At 46.2% G+C, this 23,456-nt stretch overlaps 1 protein-coding gene across 4 annotated transcripts in view; it reads right to left on the bottom strand.

The window, feature by feature from the left end:
• Window positions 1-23,456, bottom strand: part of PPFIA2 (PTPRF interacting protein alpha 2) — a 440,428-nt gene that overhangs the window by 68,595 nt on the left and 348,377 nt on the right. For all 4 annotated transcript variants that reach the window (XR_003856007.1, XM_029597099.1, XM_029597100.1 and 1 more), the window contains exons 15-19: window positions 13,983-14,220; window positions 12,983-13,012; window positions 11,374-11,504; window positions 7,532-7,686; window positions 1,172-1,265 (exon numbers count right to left, since the gene is read on the bottom strand). Coding sequence is in view for 3 of the 4 variants with exons in the window: in XM_029597099.1 (XP_029452959.1) it covers window positions 1,172-1,265; window positions 7,532-7,686; window positions 11,374-11,504; window positions 12,983-13,012; window positions 13,983-14,220 (648 nt within the window). In the remaining variant the exon portion in view is untranslated. The remainder of the gene's footprint in view (window positions 1-1,171; window positions 1,266-7,531; window positions 7,687-11,373; window positions 11,505-12,982; window positions 13,013-13,982; window positions 14,221-23,456) is intronic.

Here is a 23,456-nt window from a genome sequence, read left to right as displayed (position 1 = left end):
TCCTGGGGACCCCCCAGCCATTCGGGTTTTCAGGATATCCACAATGAATATGCACGAGAGAAAAGCAGATACTATTTCCCTGTTCCCAGAGGGCTTATAATCTCAATTTGTACCTGAGGCAATGGAGGGTAAAGTGACTTGCCCAAGGTCACAAGGGACTTGACCCCCAGTCTCCTGGGTTCGTAGCCCACTGCTCTAGCCACTAGGCTACTCCTCCATATGAGGCCAGGCCTAACGTTATCCAGCTGACCTAGCTGGATATGCCCGATGTTCAGCAAGGTTAATCAGATAACTCAACCCCTCCCTGGAATCCCCCCAAATACCCCTTTCCTTATCTGTCTAAATTAATGCCAGATACTGAGAAGTTAGCCAGCTAAATTAATATTTGGGCACATATCCGACTAAATTTTAGCCAGCTAATAAGTTAAGGTCCTAGAATTTAGCCAGATAAGTTAGGGGAGTTGAGTTAGCTGGCAAACTCCAACATTCAGAGTTATCTGGATGACTTAGCTGACTAAGTCTGGTTGGAGCAAAGAGCTGTCCTAAAGTTAGCCAGCTATATTCAATAGTGCGGTTTCACTATTGAATATAACTCCAAAGTTAGCTGGATAAGTTTTTCCGGCTAACTTGGCTAACCAGGCTATGTCTGAATATGGACCTTGAGGTGTGTAAACTATGCGGATCCCTGCAATAAAAAGATTTGTGTGTCCCGAAACATATGCGTGCCATTTCGGGGCGCCTCCTGGTGCACAGTTTGTACAGCATAGACATAACTTTAAGCACACAAACGTATGCATGCACTGTATGTGCTGAGTTATGCATTCTTGAAAATGATCTTCACAATGCATGCAATGTCAAGTTGAGAGGCAACATTCAGTGTTAAAAAGAAGCAACTTAACTCGTGCTTTCCTGCAAGAGTTTCTAACCATTCAATCTGTGTCATTCAATATTCCCTTATTATAACCACCTCGCTGCCTCCACCATAAGCTCAAGAGATAGTTTACATTCACTTACCACTGGCTTTCAGAATACACAAGTTTGTCACCTAGAGCACACTATCAGATTTCATCACATGCAATTCGACAAGACTGAGAGCTTTGTAATTTCAGTAAAGTCAGCAAGTCTTTATAAAGAGGTACAGCCTTTGAGAAAGACTAAAACAGCAACTTACTTTTTCTTCATCCGTCTGTCTTTCTCTGCTTGAGTTCCAAGTTTGCCTAATCCGAGCGAATCCTGTGCCCCGATCTCTGCATCCAGGAAGCCTCCTGCCATAAACACAGAAACTTTGTATTACCTTTTCTCTGGTTTATTTTCTAGCATTCAGGGGATCGCACTCTACCGTTACCTGCTGTCAGAGGCAAATCAATTACAAGAAACTCAAAGACACCACACCTGACAATCAAAATCACAGAAAAAGAATGACATTCAACAAATATTAAAGGGTCCCCAGGAAGTGAGGATATCAGTCGAGTATAGTGCCCTCCCTGTTATCTCCGCAATGGACCGTAGACAGGAGAGACAAATCAGTGCCAAGTGCTGCGTGTTCCTTGGATATTGTGCACTGTATCTTACTGCTTAGGTTGCCATCATTTCTGCTCTGCCGTGCGCTGTAATTGGATGGGGAGCTTTAAGCCAGGTGGAGGACCCAGGAGTCCATGCAGGATGAGGATTGTGCTGCCGCTCATTATGTTTCATTTCATGCACACAAATTGTTGTTTTGTTTTGGGTTTTTTTTAGTGTGCGTTCGTTTTTGTGGTGTGCAGTCTAACAAGACGACACACAACGGAACAAAAAATAAAGCCCTGAAATGAAACAGGCATTTTTCAGCTGCACTCCCCTTCAATATTTGGAGACCTGATGCACCGTTGAGGTACCCGGTTTTTGGTATCTCTTGCTACCACTTTCAAAATCATGTTTTCTCAGCTAATTATGGTGTTTGTGGGCTGCCACCAGCTCAGCCCCGCTGCCTGGTGATCGTACAGAGTAGTTAAAGCACACGAAAATGGACAGCATCGCTGTTTATACAACAAGACCGTAACTTTCAGAGCGGCGCGCGGGTGCAAGGGACACGGCTATTTTAGAATTGGTGTGCATGTATGCATGCATGTTATAAAATAGCCTGGCCGCCTGCACATGCACGCTAAATTGTAAGAGGACGCGGAAATCCCGGTTCTGCCGTGTAAGTCGGGGGATTCTGAAAGGGGCGTACGCCGACACCATTCCCACTTTTACCAGTTCGTCCCCAGTTCACCCAGTTAAGGGGTAGGTCCTCCACTAGTTTAATAGCCTTCACTCCCCAGAGTTAGCCCCGGCCCTTAAAACTCCGCGGATCTGCCTAGTCTTATCTATTTTATAACTTAGACCTCCACCGTAGCAGAAGAAGGGTTACTTGGCAGGAGTGGTGGGCGAGTGCCCAGGCGCGCATCTCTGGTCCGCACCCCGAAACGCCCATGCCCCCACCCACTCCCCACCCCTTTTTTGGAAACCTTTGAGATGTACGCGCTGCGAGCCGATACGCGCCGATCTGGGCGGCTTTCAAAATCCGGTCAGCGCGTGCAAGCCTGACTTGGGCGGGAATTCCCTATTTGATGCCGGGCTTTTAAAATTCTCCTTTAATTGTCTGAACCTAATTATACATCTGGCCCAAAACGTGCAAACAGATCTTGCAGCCGCTGTTTGAGCCCCACAAATCTGACTGCGTGTCCTTTGCTTAGATTGTAGAGCTACAGTGCAGTGTGATTCATCTTTGGAAAAAAAAAGGAGCTGCTAGGTGAGAAGTTCATTTTAAAGTGAGATTACTCTTCTGGAATCTGATGATTACGGGGGGATATAAGGAAGGGATTGTTGGAGAGGCCTTTTTCCGACCAATCATGCTGAAAGCTTTGTTTACTGTCACCGGTTAAGCAAGTGTTCTTCTAAGACCATCTTTACAAGTCTATAGTAGATATTCCATATGTCACCAAGAGAAAGCTCGGCTTCTATCCTTTACTTTTCACTTTCAGTTTTTTTGCTTCTATGTTCTTATAAATGGATATGCATACTTTTCCAGTATCAATAAAATTGGTCTCTTACAAAGTACATGAAATTAACAGCCCCAGAAAAGCTGTAAAATTCTCAGTGCAGATGGGGGAAGGAGGAGAAAACATGATTTCATTAAAGAGATCTATTTAGCAGAGTCTGAAATACTCCGTTGAAATCAGATGGTTAGACAAACCAAGTATTTTTATTTTTTCAATAGCAATAAAAAAAACCTGTAGTTTGACTCGCCAGTAAAATGAATTATTTTCAAAGGAAATCACTGGCATGTTCAGTTTGAGCCTATTTTCTAATCATCCAGCAAGTTCAACTAGAATTTTGATGTATGTTCCCGGCTCTGAGAGCAATTTTCATTCTCTCCCCAACCCTCTGGAGACAGCAAGCTGATTTTCAAAGGAAAACTCCCTGTGCAGTTTACTCCACAGAATCCCTCTGAAAATTGCTCCCTTGTAGCTTTAGCTCACATGCAGGCCGATTCAGTAAAAGTTGCGGGAGAGCGGGTGAGCGCCCGCCACATGGTATGAGCGCCCTGTCACATGGTAGGAGTAATGGACGGCCGGCGCCATCTTTAAAAATGGCATGGGCCATCCAGTGCTCCTACCATGTGACAGGGGCCGGCCAATGGCACGGATACCCTGTCACATGGTAACTGCAAAGGGCTATCAGCGCCATTTTGATTAGTGGAAGCCGACGGCTCGAGAGCGGGAGATGGCTTCTGGGACCCCCCACTGGACCACCAGGTACTTATAAAGGTTTTGGGGGGGTTCGGGAGGGTGGGGGAAGCTAAGGGAACAGTTTTAAAGGGTCGGGGTGGGTTTAGGGATTGTTTTGGTGTGCTGTTTTTCCCGCCCTCCCCCAAAATGATAAGAGAACCCCAGGAACAAAATCGTGGGGTTCTCTTATCAGGAGCCCCCAATTTATGACGATTTTGAAAATATCGTCTGATATTTTCAATCGTCCGAAGCCCGATTCACATCCCTATTGTGCAGTGGGTGGATGATGTCATCCGAGCTGGCCCAATGAAAGGCTATAGCAGGGCTGCATCAGACCCCATTCTGCTGCAGCTTGAAGAGAAGAAGAAGCCCTGAGAGTATGTGTGTGTGAGAGAGAGAGAGAGAGAAAGCCTGTGCAAATTGTATGTGTTTATGGAGATGTGTGAGAGAGCCTGTGTGCATCTGTATGTGTGTGTGTAGGAGAGTGAACCTTTGTGCATGTGTATGTGAGAGAGAAGCTGTGTGCATGTTGTGAGTAAGAGAAACTTAATGTGTATATGTGTTTGACAGAGAACCTGTATATATGTGTATGTTGTGTGTGTGTTTGTGCATGTGTGAGAGAGAGCATGTGTATATATAATGTGTGTGTGTGTGTGTGTGTGTGAGAGAGAGAGAGCTTGTATGCATGTGTGTGCATGAAAGCCTGTGTGCATGTGAAAGAGCGAGTTTGGATGCATTAACATATGTGTGACACAGGAAGTCTATCTGTGTGCATGTGTGTGTGTCAAGGAGAGAAAGTGGTGTGTGTGTAAAGGAGAAAGCCTAAATATGTGAGAGGCACTGTGTTTATGAGAGCAAAGGTGTGTTTATTAGAGAGGCAGTGTGTGAGAGAATGAACATGTGTGTGTGTGTGTGTGTATGTGTGTGTGAAATGAGAGAGGATACACAGCCCGTCACCAACTCTGAATCTCCCCCCACACACATGTGCTACTCCCTATCTCCTAACCCCCAATCCCCTACCAACCCACCACCCCACCTCCACACACCCTGCCACTCCTATACCTCCTCACCCTTACCCCATTACCCTCAGCCACATACACACAACCTGCCACCCCCACTCTAGCCACATACACACACCATGCAATACAGCATGTAAATATGTTAAGATAAATTGATATGTACCTTATTAAACTGAATCCACCTAAAACTGTGCCAAACATTTTTAACTCATGCAGTGAAAACCCCAATAATTATCTATTTTTAGTACCTGCCAAATATACCCAATTGCCTGAAAAATAAATCCCTAAATTTCCAGTTCATAAACCCCAAGGATTAGAAGCCCAAATCATAATTTTGACAAAAAGTAGTAACATTTTTGTAACAGAAAGGGGGGCCTTGAGAGGCCTTAACCCTCTATTATGCACATACAGGCTTTGTCTAGACAGAGCAAGAGATGCCATGAGCAGCTGCTGCGCGAGAATAGGAGATGTGTGCCCTTGGACCTCGGTGAACCCAGAGAGGAGCTCCGTGGGAACACCGAGGCTGGTGAGACAAATCCGTGTCTGGGTCGAGACCAAGCCCAGGCCCCTGCCGACTTGCATACCTCAGTGAGACCAACCACCCTTGGTTGGTCTATGAGTGGTCCTCGGACTACTCCAAGCCCTTTCGGACCGCCACTGGGAACGGCCATGGCAGCAGGCTGGACAGGAGATGAGGGCGAATGAAGGATCTGGAACATGAAGGCTGAGACAGGAGACTTGGGGTGTGAAGACTCAGATGAGAAGCTTGAGATGTGAAGACTCAGATGAGAAGCTTGAGCACGAAGACTCAGGATCAAGGTTTTAGGAACAAGTACTGGGTTGAGGCTGCCACGCAGCGCGCCTTACACAGCCCACAGCCCATGGACTGGTTGTGGACCACGCTTGAGTGCCGAACAGACTCCAGACGAATACATGGTAGTTGAAGCCAGAACATGGCGAAGATTCAGTAGAAGCCTGAACCAAGGTGCGCCCTTACACAGCCACCCATGGCTGGTCATGAACCACGCTGAAATGGCACAGGTTCAATCAGAGTCTTAGGCATGGACGGTGCAGCCAGCAGAACATCCGAGGGCCGAGACAAATTCCAGGGTAATGGACCAAGACGAGACTTGGCTTTGAGCAAAGGGAAGGGAGCCAAGGCGAGACTTGGCTTAAGGCATGAAACATGGGACCAAGAAGAGACTTGGCTTCAAAGTGAAGATGACCCTCCGGAGACTAGTGCTGCGAGATGAGAAGGCTGGCCCATGCCACGAGGTGACGAGACACGACATGACATGCCAGAGAAGGTAGCCATGAGGAACCAAGGGTCCAGGAAGCAGAAGCAGAGACAAGGCATTAGGAAGGAACCCAACTGACCAAGCCTCCAATGTCCAAGAACAGGAACCAGATGAAACGGATTTACCCTCGGGATGGACATCTGGAGGACTTGAGGAGCTGGAACATCCCAGGAAGACTGCGAGACATCAGAAAAACTACGAAACATCAGGAAAAGACCAGGAACATGAAGAATGATGAGGGATCCCACAAAGAACAGGAAATACCAGCAGGAGTGAAGACGAGCAGTCCTTGAGATGAACTAACTCCTTGTGAAGGCAACCAAGGACTGGAAGCTGGGCCCTTATATAGGGCTGAAGATCAGGAAACGCCCTAGGAGGAGTCCAGGTGGGGCCAGGAGGCTGGCCCTTTAAATCTCTGAAGGAGGCACGGCCTGCGCTCTAGCAGACAGGAAGCAGGAAGTATGCAGAACCATGGCCAGCAGTCATGCTGCAGGAGCAGTGCAGGGAGAAGCCGGGCCTCTACACAGGCCTCGATGTCAGCAGTGGCTCCTGCCACTGCTGGAAGCACCGAGGGCGGCTCCAGCCGCCAGGAAAGCCTGGGGACTGCAGCCTCCAGGCCATGAAGCTGAAGAGAGTGTCGGCGGCACTCCCTGCCGCAAGAGGGTCCCGATAGGCATGGCTCCAAGCCGCGCTGAAGATTAAAGTCCACGGCTCCTGCGCTGCAGAGGTAAGTGCAGAATCATAACAATTTTATAATTAAAGATGCAAGAATGTCTACAACCTGGCTTGACTAACCTGCAAAAAGTTTGCAGGTTCAGTGAATTAGATTGGTGAACTTTGTTAAAAAAAAATGAATGCAGATTCTTCAAATCAGTGAATCTGTATCAGAATTCATGCAGCTTCACCTGATTTTGAGGGATCTGCAGCTGGCAGATTCTATGGGTTCCTGGGAATCAGCAATTCTGCAGCAAACATGATTGGGTTTTTACTCATTCTTAGCTAGCAAGAAAGCTTACATCGCCTGTACAATTGTCCAGGAGGCAGGGGGAAATATGAAGGGGTAAGATGATGTAATTATTCTACTACAAAAAACATTTGACAAGTTTGTTATTGACATGAGGTTCAAATACACTGGTAAGGTGGAATTGTTTTGGTTCATTTCTTCCCATCAGCAGAAATGATACAAATGGCGGGCATTTGGTGAATCTGATTTGACTTTCTATCACGTGCAACTAAGTGAAAAGTGTCTTCATCTTGCTCCCCATAGAACCCAGCTAAAACAGGTTCCGTAATAAATGTGAATGGCAATCCTGAAAATACAGAATTTTGAAAACCAATCTGTACACTGACAGCAGATCTTTTGGGGCAGATATTGAGTGTGGAAATTCAGTAATTCTGTACATGCTAGAACAAGACGAACATGGCTGTGAACAATGAACTTGGCCATGCAGACCCAATTCCTTACTGAGCTGTCCAAGCCGAGCCTTCTCTTTCTTGCCAAAAAGACGTCCTATTGAAGACTTGATGCCTTTCTTCTTGGGCGCTTTGTGGAGGGAATCTTGACTGCTGTTGGTACTGCCGAGACCCAGGATTTCTGGCTCCAGTGACAATGTTGGACTACTGCAAAACAGAAGCACAAGCCAGTGCTGATCAAAATTACCCAAGCAACATTCGCCTCGTCAAGGAGCAATGCAAACGGGTAACTTTCGCTCTGAAAGATTCACATTAATTGTAAACATCATTCATATCTTCCTTTCTCAATGATCAATTTATGCTGTATTCTTTGAAAAGTAATGGCCCATTCATGCCCTCTCTTACATTTTTGCCAGATCTGGGTAGATCAAGCAGACACATCATATAGCTGCCCTTTAGCGAGAAGGGAAACCCCCCCCAACGATGTTCAAAAATAGGCATATGGTACATAATCTGTAGCTAGTGTATGCCGACCCAGTCTTTTATGTATCAGAAGCTTTGGGATTTCCATTCTCCCTGATCGCTTAATCCCAAAGTCCACACGCTTCGCACTATTCTCTTACAGGAAGCAGCAGAGGTCAGAGCCCGGGCCAGATTGTAAGGCTCAGAAGCCAGGACGATCATTGCAAATCATTGGTCATGTTTCCCTTCAGAATGATAAAAAAATAGTTCCTTCCTCCTGAAGCCTTGCCACTTTTCCCTTAAACGCAGGCTGCCTGTCGTGTTCCCTGGGTTTTGTTTTTTTTTCTGTTTTGAAGCACTTGGTGCTGCACATGATGAAACGGTTAGAAAACAATCGATTGGTTTGACTGACTTAAGCAAAGGTCCCACCCACAACCATTGCCACCAATCAGAGCTAATTTTACCAGTCAGGACCACATTACCGGTCGATCTGCCATCCTACTTCTCATGGAGGGCTACGTGTATTCACCCAGCATTATTTAAAAGTTCAGTAGGTATGACATTTATATATTAAAACTTATATTTGGCGAGATCCAGTCAAAAGACTGTTCAAAGCAGATTTCAATAATGCATCCATAAAATTCTGACATACAAGGCAGTAAAAACTTGTTAGAGGCCATTTTCCAAAGAATTTACGCACTTAAAAGTGACAATTTTCAAAAGCTCATTTACGTGCAGAAAATCTTTTGAAAATTCAGCCCTATGGAGTGAATTTTCAAAGGAGTTGCGTGCGTCAAAGGGGCAATGTTCAAACATCACTTTTTGCATGTAAATCCTTTTGAAAATTGCCTCCTTTGTGAATATAATGTAAAATTCTCTGGAATATAAAATAAACATCCTCACTAACCTTAAGCTTGCTGAAATAATTTGTTTTTTTTAACCTTTTCACCCCTCAACTCTCTTTCAACAGAGTTCCATAAAATAGGTCTTGTGATGGAGAATGCCCTCGACCTAGTTTCCTGTAATTTAATATCTTTAAAAGATGGTGTAGCCAACACATTTTGAATTGGAAGACATGCCTGCAACCTGGGATAATCTAGAATATAATTTTTGCCCTTAATTCTCTCTTCTAACAGACTGGCACTTGCATTCTTGCTCCTATGCTCTATGCTTAGATCATGTGGCCCACCCACCATTCAAATCTCTAGAATTTATACAGCAGACAGATTCCAAGTTTGGGACCTGAAGGCTGCAAATAGATCAAGCTTCCAGGGCAACTAAACTATGTAAATGAATCTGGTTCCTGGCCAAAAACCAGACTATTGACAGTCCTTGAGAGTTTGAGATGAACACCCCTGCTTTATAACGTTTAAAAAGACTTAGTAGTTGGGTAGGTGAAAGAGGAGGTGCATGTGACAGGGGATGGGGGATGGGGGATGGGGGAGGGGAATCTCTTTTGGCTAAATGATTGACACCCCCCCCCCCTCCAGAAGTATTGGACCAGTGCTCACTCCTGATAAGTTCAATATATCAAAATACTTCCTGGTCGGCAGCTGATGTGATGACTTCATGAAAAAGCACTGCAGTGGGTGCTGTGCGTTATGACGCTGACAGTCTTGTCTAAATGGAAGACCAAGGGGTGAACTTCACTCTCTTTAAATGAATTAGAAAATGACAGGGTAGTTGAAGTGGAAGCATTTTAGATACTCCAATGCATTTTTTTTTTAAATAAAAAGAAGTTTGGTAATGATTGATGCTTGCAACAGATAAATGTGAGCACGATAAAATTATTTTTAAAGCCCCTTTTGGAATAGCCATAACATATCCCAGGGCATCGGATGCCGAGCGGTAGCGTCACGCTTCCTCATTCTCTGAGGTCCCTGGCTGGGGTGCGGCCCTCTGTCTGCAGGGACCCTCAGTGTGTTGCAGTCTGTGCTGTGCTGGCTCACGCCTTGGTGACTCAGAGCACTGTCACTCCCACAAGAGCTGTCCTCACGTACTGCTCCCTGCCTCAGCTTGGAGTCCTTCCTTCTTGTGGCCCCGTGTTCTTGTCTGAGCCTTAGCCTTATTGTTGCTTTGCACTTGGCCTTGCTTCGGCCCCAGTATAGTGGATTTTTCCAGTCTGTGTTTGCTTTAAATTTCGTTTCCTGTTTATTCTTTGGACTAGCCTGCAATACCTCGATCATCTGTTTGTCTGCCCTGTTTTGTGGTGTACTGCCTTGACCTGTCTTGTGTTTCTGTGGGCACACCTTTCTCTTCCCTGTCTGTCTGTGTGCACTTAGTGGGTGTCTGTACCCTTGTTCCTGAATGCACCTCCACTCAATTCCTGCCAGCCACCAGAACCTGCGGGCTCAACCTAAGGGGGAGGTGGGCCAGCCAGGCAGAAGAGCCTGACATTACCAGCTCTGCTCCTGACTCCAACACTGCTCTGGACTTGAGGGCTCCCAAGCCATGACACATGAATTTACTGCAGCTCTTGATCCATGCAAATGTATTATGCTTTTAATTACATTAGCAATCCTAATACAAGAGCCAGGAATTTCCACCCAAAGTGACCCCAAAATGTAATAAAAAGGAAACTCCAAATAATACCAATCCTGTTTAGCAACTCAATGAATTTTGAACAGCATGAGCTTAACAATTGATATGATGCGCATCAGCGAGCCTGGCGGCGCGCCCTTACACATCTGGACCGCCAGGATCATTATTAGCACAACTTAAATGTATAATTGGTGAATTTCAAAATTTTTATCTGCAAGAAAAAAAAAAGACTGAAAAAAGAATTTCATTTTCTATACGTAATGCAAATGATGGAGTGGTCCGGGTTGCCCGGATGTGTAAGGGCACGCCGCCAGGCTCGCTGATGCGTATCATATCAATTGTTAAGCTCATACTGTTCAAAATTCATTGGTTTGCTAAACAGGATTGGTCACCGGGTTTCTTTTTTATTACGGTTTAATTACACAAGACAACGTTCTCCTCATTAAGCTTCTCCTCCTCGTCACCAGCCTTCACATCTTCTATAATCCTCCTTTACTCAGCAGATATTTCTCAGATCATGTGCGTCTCTGCTACCCCTTATCGTTTCAGAAATGCATTGAAACTACTGTATTGAGATGCTACACTTATCTCGCTACTATGAATAATTTTTTATTGACTCTGCTGCAAAATGCTTTTTGCAATACATTAGCTGAGGATGTCCAATCATATTATGATGTATCTATGTCAATGAAGCTTGCAGGAGATGCATAATCAACGTTACCATTTATAATTAAATCTTGAACAAGAACAACATTTATTTTCACTAATACAGTGATGTGTCCATCAGTGTCAGTATCTGGTGTATATATACAATGTAATCAGTGTAATCATTATAATTAAAAAGGATAAACCATCATACATTATGAGCTATTAATTCCTACAGTGCCTTACCCTCTGGCATCATTGTGGTATGAGGAGGGGAGGGTGTGAGTCATCCGGATCGTTCGAGGCGTGGGAGGAGGAGAGGTTTCACATTTTATTGTGGCTTTATCCTCACGCCCGTCTTCCTCAACAACTGCAATCTGGAAATAGAAGTGCAAATTCCACCTGAACCTCAACGGCATCTCGTAAAATTGTTTGGTTTACCACTCGTTAAGCAGAGCACAAAGATGTAAACAGAGACTATGAGAACGGGTAAGGACCGTAAGGCCCGGCGAGGCTGCCCCAGTGCATAGGAACCACCACTGATCCTTGGCTTTCACTTCTCCAAAACTAAGGATCTTCTAGGCCTGCCCTGACTTTCTTGAATGAGATGGATTATGTAAACGTTAGATGGTTAAAAAAAAGGACGTCTTACTAAACTGATTGGAAACACAGATTGCAATGGAAGGTAAAGAAAAGGCAGAATAATTAAGCTCCAATCCGACCACTTAATGCTTTGCAGCAGTAAGACAAAGGCTGGCACATGGGCGAGATCTTTCTAAGGGATTGGAATATGCATTTGCTTTCCAACAAAATGAAAAGTACAATGGAAAATGTTGCTGCCAAAGCTTGGGTTTTTTTTTTTTCCCCTTTTACTTTTGTTCTGTTTCAGAAACCGGCGGGGGAGGGGGGGGACACAGAATCAATGCACTGCCAAAATTTACAAATTAAACTTCCTGCAGGACTTCCCCTTCCTCCTCAGACCCGATCTTACCCCACCTGGGGGGGGGGGGGGGGGTCGCAAGCACAAGCAGCCAAAATGGGACAGAAGCAAACCCCCGTCTCTGCAGCCTCACCAGTTCCCGACCGGTCCGAGGCCCCTGCCATTTCAGCCGTCGCAGATGCCAATAAACCAGTGTTTGCATCACAGGTACTGAGAGCGTCGCATAGGGAAACCCAGTCCCTTTCTTTGTTTTGGCTTTTCCTGTCCATGTTTTTTTTTCACTTTGCTTATTATTTCAGTTCCGGTAAATGAAACAAACTGTAATAAATGTCAAATGAAATGAAAAACCAAAACCCAAAATGATACACAGAACGGGCCACTTTGGTCCTTGAGTGCTGCAAACAGTTTCAGGTTTTCAGGCTATCCACAATGAATAGGAATGAGAGAGATTGGCAGGTACTGCTGCTGTTGTATGCAAATAGACCTCATGCATATTCATTGTGGCTGAAAATCAGGCCTGTTTGTGGCACTCCAAGATCAGAGTTTCCTAGCCCTGCGATACAGCGTGAAAGCACAGGGCAATAATTAAGTACATGCACGATTCAAGCGCACGGGATAGGAAGGTGGGGTTGAGATTTCTGCCAGGCTGGGACACCTTCCAGAGCAAATGCAGTCTTTAGTGAGTTGACGTGATGTCTTCCATAAATGAATATGATCACATGGATGAATGCCCCGTATCTCTGGCAGCAGCCCAGGTACCAATACGCAGTACCGCTTAAGTTTAACTTCCCCCTACTCACCGGCCTCCAAGAACTGCACTGACATTGACGTTGTAACATTTAGCTCATGGTGTGGTCGGCCTGAATGAATACCCAGAAAACCTTGGAAAGCAGCTAGCAGAGCAAATGGGATTACCTTTCTTCGATGTTTTCGCAGATCACTCGGCTGATGGTAGCAGGGATGGAAATAAAGGAGAGGCAGCAGTCAGAAGTCATCATAGAAATGTCACAATTGTACAGAGTCTTCAGTTTTGAAATACTGTGCCTGGCGCTTGGCATTCAACTTGTAAGAAATTAGTGCAGAGGAATTCTTCTGATGTTACTCTGCATCCAGGCCAGATTCAGAAGTCCCCTTTAAAAACCCCTAGAATCTAATAGCTGAAGTTTAAGTGTGCATTTGGGACGAGGAGCATACAGAAATGTTCAAACTCCTCTTGGTTCTTTTTGGGCACACTGTGACTTCCAAGGTTAGTCTGTTTTGAAAGTATAGTAGTGTCATGAATTACTGACCTTGGTAAAAGCATTATTACAGCCCAAATAATGCCATATCCAGCAAGAGAGTAATGTGTTATTAATGTCACAGGACATCTGCATCCCACAGTTGGCTACCTGCTTCTCTTTTGTATTATACATAGGGGGTGGAATAATTTGGATTAGCCAACTGGAAAGGTGGAAAAGATCTCATCTTGACTGAAACAGTTTATGACTACCCTCTGCAAGCCCAGCAACAATGCTAAATTGTTTTAATCAGCAAGTGCAATTTTTTAATAGCACATTAAGCAAAAAGAGTATTCACATATCATAGATAAGCCTGTGATTTTTTTTCCCTTTTGTAGACAGAAACCACACATATTGTATTTAATGCACTCCCGTTCCATGTAAACCAGCAAGATATGTGCTCATGATTGCCGGTATATAAAAACCTTAAATAAATAAATAAAAAATAAACATATCTCTGACTTCCTAGGATCCACAGAGACTAAGCTCTTTCATGGAAGATTTTGTCATCTAGGAATACCAGAAACTTCCATTGAACAGCCACAGCTGAATCTGATAATCATGAATGCAAAACCACTGCCATTCAACAAGACAATATGATAAATATTTGGTCTACTGGCTGTCTTAAATTGCCTTACCAGTGTCATGACCCCCATCCGGTCCATTTCCCTGGCAGGACTGCGAGGTGTAAGTTTGGGAGTGGAGTGCCCGCTTGGAGGAGAGGAGCTAGCTAGTGAGGAAGCCGTCACTGAGGCAGTGATGGAGGTACCCGCGTGGACTCTGGCCAGGTTCAACCCTTCTAGGCTCACACTGGCCACTCTGCTTTCGATTTCTTCAGCTCGCAGCTCTGTTGACTCCTTTTCTTCTTGGATTAGCCTAGCAGCAAAAAATCCCCAAGATTTAATTTTCTGGCAAATGTTATATTGCACTTTAAACTGTATTTAATATAGAAACTTCAAAGCAAATAAACATACGGCCTATCTAGTTTGCTCGTCCACACCAACCAATCCAGCTTTACAATCTCTACCACTGCTTCAGAGATCCCCTGTCTTTATCCCACGCTCTCTTGAATTCACATACTATTCTAGTCTCCACTACCTCCACAGAGAGGCTGTTCATGCTTCCACTGCCCTCTCTGGAAAGAAATATTTCCTAAGACTACTCCTGAGTCTACCCCCTTTTATCCTCATCCCTTGACCCCTTGTTCTAGAACACCATTCCTGTTGAAAGAGGTCCACCTCCTGTGCATGGAAATCACAGAGGTATTTAAACATCATTATCAAGACTCCCCTATCTCACCTTTCCTCTAGAGCAGAGGTCACCAAACCTGTCCTGGAGAACCCCCAGCTAGTCAGGTTTTCAGGATATCCACAACGAATATGCATGAGATAAATTTGCATGCTCTGGAGGCAGTGCATGCACATTTATCTCATGCATATTTGTTGTGGATATCCTGAAAAAAATGACATTATTTTTCCAGGTAAATATAATGTTAGAACTTGTAATAAACACTGATAAATTCCTGGAAAAATAAAATAAAAACCAAAAACGAAGGTCCCTAACAGTGCAGTACAAAGTCTACATGTCTGAGAGGATGACTCTATCTGACACGTGGCAACATTCATTGAGGATATCCTGGAACCCTGAATGGCTATGGGGTCCCTGGGACAGGCTTGAGAAGCCCTGTCCTACACTCATATGTTTTAGGGATGTGAATCGTTTTTTAACGATTAAAATTATCGTCCGATAATTTTAATATCGTCTTAAATCGTTATAGAACACGATACAATAGAAATTCTAACGATTTATCGTTAAAAATCGTTAAATCGTGTTAGTGCGCACTAACGGGAGTTAGTGCGCACTAACTCGAGTTAGTGCGCACTAACTGAAAATGATACAAATTGACACTTTCCAGGTCAGTAAAGGTCAGTTAGGAATGAATATGTGTTCCTATTGGCTGGCTGCCCTCTTATCTATTGATGTTAACCAGGTTCCCACTGAGGTGATGGTTGGGGGGATGGAAAATGGAAATGGAAACTCAGGAACACTAACAGAAAATGATACAAATTATTGACACTATCCAGGTCAGTAAAGGTCAGTTAGGAATGAATATGTATTCCTATTGGCTGGCTGCCCTCTTATCTATTGATGTTACCAAGGTTCCAACTGAAGTGATGGTTGGGGGGATGGGAAATGAAAACTGTTGGTAGTTGACAAAAAAAGTAATGTGATCAGTCAATATGACTAGAACCTGTGCCCTATTCCTGATACCAGGGGTGTTGTGATCTTCCTGCACTCAGTGCCCTATCCCTGATACCAGTCTGAGACAGCTCCCTCCCTGCATTACTAGTGAGAGGCTGGCTTCATAGACAGGGGGGAGCTGCCTGACCCTCACTCCTGACTTCCCCCATGTCCCAGCTAGTGAATGGTGTGTGGGTGAGGGGGGGGGGGGGGAGGATGGTGAAGTCTGAGACAGCTCCCTCCCTGCATTACTAGTGAGAGGCTGGCTTCACAGACAGGGCGGAGCTGCCTGACCCTCACTCCTGACTTCCCCCATGTCCCAGCTAGTGAATGGTGTGTGGGTGAGGGGGGGGGGAGGATGGTGAAGTCTGAGACAGCTCCCTCCCTGCATTACTAGTGAGAGGCTGGCTTCACAGACAGGGGGAAGCTGCCTGACCCTCACTCCTGACTTCCCCCATGCCCCAGCTAGTGAATGGTGTGTGGGTGAGGGGGGGGGGGAGGATGGTGAAGTCTGAGACAGCTCCCTCCCTGCATTACTAGTGAGAGGCTGGCTTCACAGACAGGGGGGAGCTGCCTCACCCTCACTCCTGACTTCCCCCATGTCCCAGCTAGTGAATGGTGTGTGGGTGAGGGGGGGGGGGGGAGGATGGTGAAGTCTGAGACAGCTCCCTCCCTGCATTACTAGTGAGAGGCTGGCTTCACAGACAGGGGGGAGCTGCCTGACCCTCACTCCTGACTTCCCCCATGTCCCAGCTAGTGAATGGTGTGTGGGTGAGGGGGGGGGGGGGGGGGGATGGTGAAGTCTGAGACAGCTCCCTCCCTGCATTACTAGTGAGAGGCTGGCTTCACAGACAGGGGGGAGCTGCCTGACCCTCACTCCTGACTTCCCCCATGTCCCAGCTAGTGAATGGTGTGTGGGTGAGGGGGGGGGAGGATGGTGAAGTCTGAGACAGCTCCCTCCCTGCATTACTAGTGAGAGGCTGGCTTCACAGACAGGGGGGAGCTGCCTGACCCTCACTCCTGACTTCCCCCATGTCCCAGCTAGTGAATGGTGTGTGGGTGAGGAGGGGGGGAGGATGGTGAAGTCTGAGACAGCTCCCTCCCTGCATTACTAGTGAGAGGCTGGCTTCACAGACAGGGGGGAGCTGCCTGACCCTCACTCCTGACTTCCCCCATGTCCCAGCTAGTGAATGGTGTGTGGGTGAGGGGGAAGGGGGGGGAGGATGGTGAAGTCTGAGACAGCTCCCTCCCTGCATTACTAGTGAGAGGCTGGCTTCACAGACAGGGGGGAGCTGCCTGACCCTCACTCCTGACTTCCCCCATGTCCCAGCTAGTGAATGGTGTGTGGGGGAGGGGGGGGAGGATGGTGAAGTCTGAGACAGCTCCCTCCCTGCATTACTAGTGAGAGGCTGGCTTCACAGACAGGGGGGAGCTGCCTGACCCTCACTCCTGACTTCCCCCATGTCCCAGCTAGTGAATGTTGTGTGGGTGGGGGGGGGGGGGGAGGATGGTGAAGGCTGAGACAGCTCCCTCCCTGCATTACTAGTGAGAGGCTGGCTTCACAGACAGGGGGGAGCTGCCTGACCCTCACTCCTCCGGGGTATTGTGATCTTCCTGCACACAGTGCCCTATCCCTGATACCAGGGGTGTTGTGATCTTCCTGCATGCAGTGCCCTATCCCTATTAATACCAGGAGTGTTGTGATCTTCCTGCACGCAGTGCCCTATTCCTGATACCAGGAGTGTTGTGATCTTCCTGCATGCAGTGCCCTATCCCTGATACCGGGATGTGTGCAAGAAGATCCCAACACCCCCGGTATCAGGAATAGGGCATTGTGTGCAGGAAGATCACAACACCCCTGGTATTAGGGATAGGGCACTGTGTGCAGGAAGATCACAACACTCCTGGTATTAATAGGGATAGGGCACTGTGTACATGAAGATCACAACACCCCTGGTGCCAGGGATAGGGCACTGTGTGCAGGAAGATCACAACACCCCTGGTGTCAGGGTTAGGGCACTGTGTGCAGGAGGATCACAACACTCCTGGTATTAATAGGGATAGGGCACTGTGTGCAGGAAGATCACAACAATCCTGGTATTAATAGGGATAGGGCACTGTGTGCAGGAAGATCACAACACCCCTGGTGCCAGGGTTAGGGCACTGTGTGCAGGAAGATCACAACACTCCTGGTATTAATAGGGATAGGGCACTGTGTGCAGGAAGATCACAACACCCCTGGTGCCAGGGTTAGGGCACTGTGTGCAGGAAGATCACAACACTCCTGGTATTAATAGGGATAGGGCACTGTGTGCAGGAAGATCACAACACCCCTGGTGCCAGGGTTAGGGCACTGTGTGCAGGAAGATCACAACACTCCTGGTATTAATAGGGATAGGGCACTGTGTGCAGGAAGATCACAACACCCCTGGTGCCAGGGTTAGGGCACTGTGTGCAGGAAGATCACAACACTCCTGGTATTAATAGGGATAGGGCACTGTGTGCAGGAAGATCACAACACCCCTGGTGCCAGGGTTAGGGCACTGTGTGCAGGAAGATCACAACACTCCTGGTATTTATAGGGATAGGGCACTGTGTGCAGGAAGATCACAACACCCCTGGTGCCAGGGTTAGGGCACTGTGTGCAGGAAGATCACAACACTCCTGGTATTAATAGGGATAGGGCACTGTGTGCAGGAAGATCACAACACCCCTGGTGCCAGGGTTAGGGCACTGTGTGCAGGAAGATCACAACACTCCTGGTATTAATAGGGATAGGGCACTGTGTGCAGGAAGATCACAACACCCCTGGTGCCAGGGTTAGGGCACTGTGTGCAGGAAGATCACAACAATCCTGGTATTAATAGGGATAGGGCACTGTGTGCAGGAAGATCACAACACCCCTGGTGCCTGGGTTAGGGCACTGTGTGCAGGAAGATCACAACACTCCTGGTATTAATAGGGATAGGGCACTGTGTGCAGGAAGATCACAACACCCCTGGTGCCAGGGTTAGGGCACTGTGTGCAGGAAGATCACAACACTCCTGGTATTAATAGGGATAGGGCACTGTGTGCAGGAAGATCACAACACCCCTGGTGCCAGGGTTAGGGCACTGTGTGCAGGAAGATCACAACACTCCTGGTATTAATAGGGATAGGGCACTGTGTGCAGGAAGATCACAACACTCCTGGTATTAATAGGGATAGGGCACTGTGTGCAGGAAGATCACAACACCCCTGGTGCCAGGGTTAGGGCACTGTGTGCAGGAAGATCACAACACTCCTGGTATTAATAGGGATAGGGCACTGTGTGCAGGAAGATCACAACACCCCTGGTGCCAGGGTTAGGGCACTGTGTGCAGGAAGATCACAACACTCCTGGTATTTATAGGGATAGGGCACTGTGTGCAGGAAGATCACAACACCCCTGGTGCCAGGGTTAGGGCACTGTGTGCAGGAAGATCACAACACTCCTGGTATTAATAGGGATAGGGCACTGTGTGCAGGAAGATCACAACACCCCTGGTGCCAGGGTTAGGGCACTGTGTGCAGGAAGATCACAACACCCCTGGTGCCAGGGTTAGGGCACTGTGTGCAGGAAGATCACAACACTCCTGGTATTAATAGGGATAGGACACTGTGTGCAGGAAGATCACAATACCCCTGGTATCAGGGTTAGGGCACAAGTTCTAGTCACATTAACTGATCACATTACTTGTTTTGTCAAGCTACCAACTGTTTCCATTTCCCATCCCCCATATACTGTCAGTGGGAAGCTTGATAACATGAATAAATAAGAGGGCAGCCAATAGGAATACATATTCATTCCTAAACTGACCTTAACTGACCTGAAAAGTGTCAAATTGTATCATTTTCAGTTAGTGCGCACTAACTCCCGTTAGTGCGCACTAACTCGAGTTAGTGCGCACTAATCGGAAAAAACGATTTTTAACGATTTTTTAACTAAAAAATCGTGCCTAACACGATTTTCTTGCCCTGCCACACGATTTCTATCGTTAAGACGATATGGAAAACGATTCACATCTCTAATATGTTTTGCAAGTACCCTGAAGAAGTCATTTGGACAATGTTTATCATCTATAATGCATGATAAGATCACAGCTCATGAATAAGGTGACAAATAATCCATAAATATATTTGCCAGATTTTCTTTTTTCAGAAAGAAGACAAACAGATTTAGCAATGGACCCTAACTGATCCCGAAAAGTTCCGAACAGGAGTCTAGCAAATAATCAGTCCTCTGTCCTCACTGAAACCTGTAGAAGGATCATGCATTTTTCATCCAGGCAGAAGGAACATATGACAGAGTTCAGCAAGCAGAGAATCAGAGAGATGAAGTCAGTCATGGCTCCTCTTCAATGGTCTGACAGATTGGAAAATAGGCGATAGTGTGACCTTTTTGATACTCCTTCCCCCCAGAGAAACATGCATTAATCAGAGACTGGAAATAATAATTCTGTTTGCAATGATATGCTATAGTGTGCCATTATACCCCAGCTGAAATATCCGGTTGCAATTTGGCTAAAGCTTGCTACTCTGACTTCCTATGAACTGTTTTATCCTTATATACTGTATTTTTCCATTTTCCATTTCTCCTTATGTCTAATTTCTGTTGATTTATTCTAAACTGTTTTACTTAGCTTGAGAGGCTGCTCCTAGAGCTTGGGACTGTGATGGATTCATTTTGGAAGATGAAGTAGATCAGGGCAACCTTCACTGAGTGAGTGACAGCCGCAGCCCAAGGCAGCAGTGATTTGACTGAGTCGTGCTTCTTGGAAGGTATGGGATGACACGCAAAGAGCAATAGATTCAACCTTAAAGGGAACACAATGGGTTCCATGTGGGAATTTGATCTACTGCAGGTAGATGCACATAAAAAGTGCTGCTAGACAGACTAGATGGACCTTTTAGGTCTTTATCTGCAGTCATTCACTATGCTACTATGGTAGATCAGATCCAAAGAGCACGTTAACTGTAGCTTTTATAAAGAATAGGTGCTTTGTTTGCCTGTCCTTTGGCATAAACAATAAGATCACTAAAAGTATTAACTATTACTAAATATATAAGAAAAGAAATTATAGGGACATGCTTTTGTTTGAAACATTTGTCTATTTCATATCATATCATTTTTAAAAAGAAATGACAAAATACACAAAATATTGTTTTTATTTTCTTTTTTGGCGTGCACTTAAAGCAAAACAAACATTTAAAAATAAAAAAACCCATATAAAATGAAACGTAAAAAACCCCAAATATGAAGTAAAAAATGAAACATAAATAAGATGAAACAAAAATAAAAAGAAACACAAATTCTTGCCATTCACACCCTTAGACAGTACATTTCAAAGCAGTAAGCAGGCACATATGTTCATTGGCCCGCGCCCAGGGATGCGGCTATTTTATAACATACGTGCGTATATGCACACATGATATAGTCTGGCTGCGCTCACATGTACCTTCAAATTTAAGTGGTTGCGTGCCTGTGCGCACATATCCCATTTCTACCGTGTAAGAGGGGGAATTTTAAAAGGGACGCATATCAATGCCATTGCCACTAAAACCAGTTCGTTCCTAGTTCGCCCAAGTAAAGGAGAGGTCTTCGAAACCCCCCTAGTTTAATAGCCTTCCTTTCCCCCTGTTAGGCCCAACCTTTAAAACTCCGCCGCTCTGCCTGTATTTTTTTTATTTTTGTCACTTACACGTCATCTATAGCAGATGTAAAGTTACGCAGCAGGGGACCCCAGCGCACACCAGTGCATGTAAGTATTTACACACACATTTCAGGTTTAAATCCTGGAACATCCATGCCTTACCCAGATCCTTCTTGAAAACGTTTTATTTATGTGTGCAGTGGGATATACGCGCACATCTCGATAGTTTTTAATATCCGCTTGGCGCGTGTCAGCCCAACATATTCGCTCGTCCCCTAACTGATGCATGCCTTGGGCTTTAAAAACAAGCAGGTTCGAGGTACAGGAAAATCGGACCATTTAGGGAACAATTTTCAAAGCCATTTGTGTGGGCAAATGCGATTTATTCATGTAAATTGGTTGACAATTTCCCATCCTCGGTACAGTAAAAGCACGCGCTATTTTCTTTTAGCCACATTTAGAAACGATCTTCCCGGGGATGTGTTTAGGGCAGAGGAGACTGCCCTAAACACATCCCCGGGAAGATCATATTTGTATTTTCAAATCTCTGCACATTATTGTCCCATGAGAAAAGGACCCCCCCACAAAAGCAGGTGCAGACGTCTGCACATACTTTGTGCCCGCTGCAAGTTTCAAAGTGAAAGTTATGGGGCGGATTTTCAGAGCCCTGCTCGCCTAAATCCGCCCAAATCCGGGCGGATTTAGGCGAGCAGGGCCCTGCGCGCCGGTGAGCCTATTTTACATAGGCCTACCGGCGCGCGCAGAGCCCCGGGACTCGCGTAAGTCCCGGGGTTTTCGGAGGGGGGCGTGTCGGGGGGCGGGACCGAGTGCAGCGGCGTTTTCGGGGCGTGTCGGCAGCGTTTTGGGGGCGGGTACGGGGGCGTGGCTATGGCCCGGGGCGGTCCGGGGGCGTGGCCGTGCCCTCTGTACCCGCCCCCAGGTCGCGTCCCGGCGCGCAAGAGGCCCACTGGCGCGCGGGGATTTACGCCTCCCTCCGGGAGGCGTAAATCCCCCGACAAAGGTAAGGGGGGGGCTTAGACAGGGCCGGGTGGGTGGGTTAGGTAGGGGAAGGGAGGGGAAGGTGAGGGGAGGGCAAAAGAAAGTTCCCTCCGAGGCCGCTCCGATTTCGGAGCGGCCTCGGAGGGAACGGAGGTAGGCTGCGCGGCTTGGCGCGCGCCGGCTATACAAAATCAATAGCCTTGCGCGCGCCGATCCAGGTTTTTAGCAGATACGCGCGGCTCCGCGCGTATCTGCTAAAATCCAGCTTACTTTTGCTGGCGCCTGATGCGCCAGCAAAAGTAAGCCAATTCGCGCTATTTGAAAATCTACCCCTATGTGCGTACGCTCGCTTTGAGAATTGGGGAAAAGTCCACAGAGAAAAACCCCCCACAGACTTTGTCCCAATGTGGGTTAGCGTAAAAATAGCTCCCTTAGGCTTGACTTTTCTATGTAACTTCTGCATGCATTTTAAAACAGAGTAGCAAAGCTGTCAAAAGGTTGATCTCGGTTATCAAGAACAAATCTGGCGTTTCTTTCATGTGCGTAGTTTATGGTGAATGGTTCACATTCTAGGAAAAAAAACATCCATCACTGGATTTATGCCCATCTTGAAATTCTAGCAGGTAGTATCAGCTTTTTCACTTTTTATTCTACAAACTATTAATCCTAAGCGTTTTGAGGTGGGCAAGACAGCAGATCCTTTTTGAATACCCCAATCTCTTGATCATGAAGTTGTAAAGGTCATCAGAAGTATAAATGAGGTAAGAAACAGTCTGGACATTAAGGATGCTCTGGAATTGAAGATGTCACAGGTACTGTGCATGAGAATTTACTCCATCTCCATCCAATTATGAAAGCCTTTAAGACTTTATTTTTCTTTTTGTCCTCTTCCACATGAAGACTAATCAATAATCTGAGGGTTCTTTGCAATATCTTGCTCAGAGGTATGCAGCTCTGGCCCACGGGTGCTGCAAACAGGATATCCACAGTGAACATGCATGAGATAGATCTGCATACAATGCAGGCAGTGCAAGCATGTTCCTTGTGGATATCCTGAAAACCCGACCAGGTGGCAGCACTCAATAACCAGAGTTACTTACCCAGGCTCTAGTTTATGACGTATTGATGGATGGCAAATAATTCTGTCATGAAATTGAAAAGAAGACAATAAGATCTTTTAAAATAAAGCTCTGATTGAAT

Source organism: Rhinatrema bivittatum, chromosome 4, assembly GCF_901001135.1.
Source record: "Rhinatrema bivittatum chromosome 4, aRhiBiv1.1, whole genome shotgun sequence".
Lineage (NCBI taxonomy): Eukaryota > Metazoa > Chordata > Amphibia > Gymnophiona > Rhinatrematidae > Rhinatrema > Rhinatrema bivittatum.
The sequence above is the reverse complement of the archived record's forward strand: the minus strand, read 5'-3'. Positions and strand labels throughout refer to the sequence as shown.